Source organism: Cydia splendana, chromosome 9 (assembly GCF_910591565.1).
Source record: "Cydia splendana chromosome 9, ilCydSple1.2, whole genome shotgun sequence".
In the NCBI taxonomy this organism is placed as follows: domain Eukaryota; kingdom Metazoa; phylum Arthropoda; class Insecta; order Lepidoptera; family Tortricidae; genus Cydia; species Cydia splendana.
Window position 1 is genome coordinate 12701800 of NC_085968.1, and position 3073 is coordinate 12704872.

Below are 3073 nucleotides of genomic sequence, written 5' to 3' on the forward strand. Positions count from 1 at the left end.
CACACTTGCTTGTTATTCTGCAACCAGCTGAATCTGTGTTCACAATGTCAACCCCTGCGATACTCCTGGTTTCATTTAACCCCTCTGTCATAAAGCCGAACAATGAACTGGTCGGCGGGACGGCGGGTCGCCGCGTCAATCGTTGCCGCCGTCAAAACGGCAGGCGCTTCACATTTTTATTTACTCCTTCATATGCATTACTTGTTTGATACGTTTGGACTGCATGCAACGTTACACTTGTGCAGTTTTATATGGTCGGCAACGGGCTCGCGACTCTAGTTACTACTCTGTTAGTGTCCGCTTATTACCATCTTGCGTGCGGGACTTTGACTTGTTTGTCACCAAAAATAATCTGGTAGGTACCTACCTAATATCACTTAGAAACAGATTGTGGACGATTAAGATTTGGAAGAACTATAAGTTTTATATTGGGCCCTATTTGCGATTCATGGAGTGTATTGTAAACTTGTACAGAGACCTAAACAGGTACCTATAGGTTAAGGTAGGTAAGTAATTTGACTTGCACATCAATTTAATCTTGAATCCGGCAACTTAGGTGATCCCGTAATCGCCCCGGTAGACAGTGAAGAAATTCATAAATCAATCAAAGTTTCAAACAAAGATCATAACTCCAACAAAACGAGTCTCCTGGAAAACTTAAATTACTCTTTTTTCCGCATTACGAGTGCGAATAATCTTCTTGACGGGCTGCGAAATTGATGGCGCCGAAAAAAACGCCTCAAAATCTGAGGAACTTTTTACGTCAGCCGAGTTTCACTTAGAAAAGTTTCCACATCCATTTGGAAGTTGGCTCTGCGCGACAAGCTGACAAATTTTAATGAACCCGAGAGGGCTGCTAATGTCTGCGAGCTTCGTAATGGGAAAACTTTGATGCCTCCCGCTTACGAGGCCGCGTTGCCAAACGCTCCAACGATTTTTGCTCACGGTACCTACTGCCTAGATTGTAAAGAAAAGAAAAGAAAAGAAAAGAAAATATTTATTAGTAACATCGTTACAAGTCGGTTTGTAAATTTGCATTTAAAGCATTATATCAAGCTAACATATCATTATTAGTGTATAAATAGCATTAACATTAATGTAGATATTACATTTTGTACATAATAATATATTCCATACATTTATTTATTATTTACTAATTCATTTATATCATAAAATTGCGCCTGCAGGAGCCATTTTTTAAGTTTATTTTTAAATACATGTGAGGAAGGTGCATCCCTGATACTGACCGGTAGCTTACTGTATATTAGAGGGCCGAGGACGTAGACTGACCGTTTTGATTTCGCGAGCTTGTGGGGCACGGAGGCAAGCTGTCCCGCGTTTTTATTGCTACGCAGACTATATTTTGTATTAGCTGATTTAGTTGCAAACTCTTTGCTATTATTGTGCGTAAATATTGCCACATTTTGGATTAATAAAGATGGAAGTGTCAGTATGCTAAATTGTCGAAAGTACTCGCGAGCAGAGACATCGTCAGGGACCCCTGCTATTGCCCGAACAGCTCGCTTCTGGAGTACAAATACTCTATGCCAGTCTGCTGCTGTAGCCCAAAGTTCGGTACCGTACGTGATATACGCGTGTACTGTGGCAAAGTAGCAGCTCCTGACGACATCTCTGGTCGCAGTACTAGCGAGGCGCTTCAGCGCGTAGCACGCGCTCCCCAGCTTGGCGCACAGCTGGTCGATATGCGCGTCCCACCGTAGCCCGCTGTCTATAGTGAAACCCAAAAGTTTTGTGTCGGTTACCTGCTGGACAGCGTCGTCACCGGCGCACACCGTCGATGGTTGGATCACGTGACCGTTAAGCCTAAATTTCATCCAAAAAGTCTTGCTTTTGTTGAGGGCCAACCCGTTCGCGTTAAACCATTGGCTCAGTTGGTGAAGGGTACTGTTGACGTTTGTCTCCAATTGTTCGTGGGATGCGCCTGTGACGACAGCTGTCACGTCATCAGCATACATGTAAATGTTGGGGCCTTTTATGACCTGTGGGAGGTCATTGAGGAGAATGCTGAATAGGGTATTCGAGAGGCACGAGCCTTGAGGTACCCCGAGTAGGCATTTCATTTCCTCCGACCGAACGCGACCGCCATCACCTACGACCACTTGGCATCTATCGGACATAAAAGACATAAGTAATGCTAGTGCAGGCCCACGAACACCGTAGTGCCCTAGTTTGCGCGCGATAAGGCGGTGGTCGGCGGTATCGAACGCGCGCGAGAGGTCGCAGCACACCACAGCCACCTGCAGCGCTAAGTACATATATATTTACTTAAGCCAGGCCAATAGGTACAGACCTATGTCATACTTCAAATTATAATATACTTATCATTATCTAAACTAAAACATCATCACGATCGAGGATCTCGATTAGCCTTCCAATTGCATAATCGCGTCCTTAAAATATTCTCTTTTTATGATGTAAGTATCTCTTATCCAATATTCCTCCTATCAACCTGGCTTTCATTCCCTGATAGGATAATAATATCATCTAAATAGGACCATACAATTAAACTCACACGTATAAACAATACCCTAAATAAAATTCCCAGTAGGCAATCATTTGTAGGAGTAACACAACACCTCGCTATAAAAAGCGCAATCATTCTGTCGTGTGCCATTTCAATTGTAAACTCTTTCGGGTATCCATTACATTATAAATTTGACCTATTTCAACATAACTGTTCAGTGACCAGCGAAAAAATATATTAGGGGTGGTGATTGTGATTTAAACGGGTGGCGGAGCGAGGGCGGCGCGTCATCCATCATACGCTTTACATATGTTTGAATAAAGCTCGTGGGAAAAGGATTTCCTCTCAGAAGTCAAGCTACATTCTGCAACAGCGTAGGGTGACCGTCAGTGAGCAGTTCGGGACAAGTCCTAATTGAACGCGGGGAAAATTCATGTTTCATTATCAACCGTAACCTGTAACAATACTCAACAGTTTCTGACATAAGCTCTACTGCACTTAGCATATCCAAAATCCATGTAGATAAATAGGTAGGTACCTCACATATTTGCAAACTATGTGTTACCTACCTACTAGGTAGCTAGCCTA

At 43.1% G+C, this 3073-nt stretch overlaps 1 protein-coding gene across 1 annotated transcript; it reads right to left on the reverse strand.

Moving 5' to 3' along the window:
- Positions 1-1504: 1504 nt before the first annotated feature.
- On the reverse strand, positions 1505-2276 carry LOC134793927 (uncharacterized). Its single transcript, XM_063765642.1, has 2 exons — positions 1602-2276; positions 1505-1558 (listed from the first exon to the last, which is right to left on the reverse strand). Exons 1-2 carry the CDS (start codon positions 2274-2276, stop codon positions 1505-1507), a joined length of 729 nt encoding a protein of 242 aa, XP_063621712.1.
- Between the last annotated feature and the right edge of the window lie 797 nt (positions 2277-3073).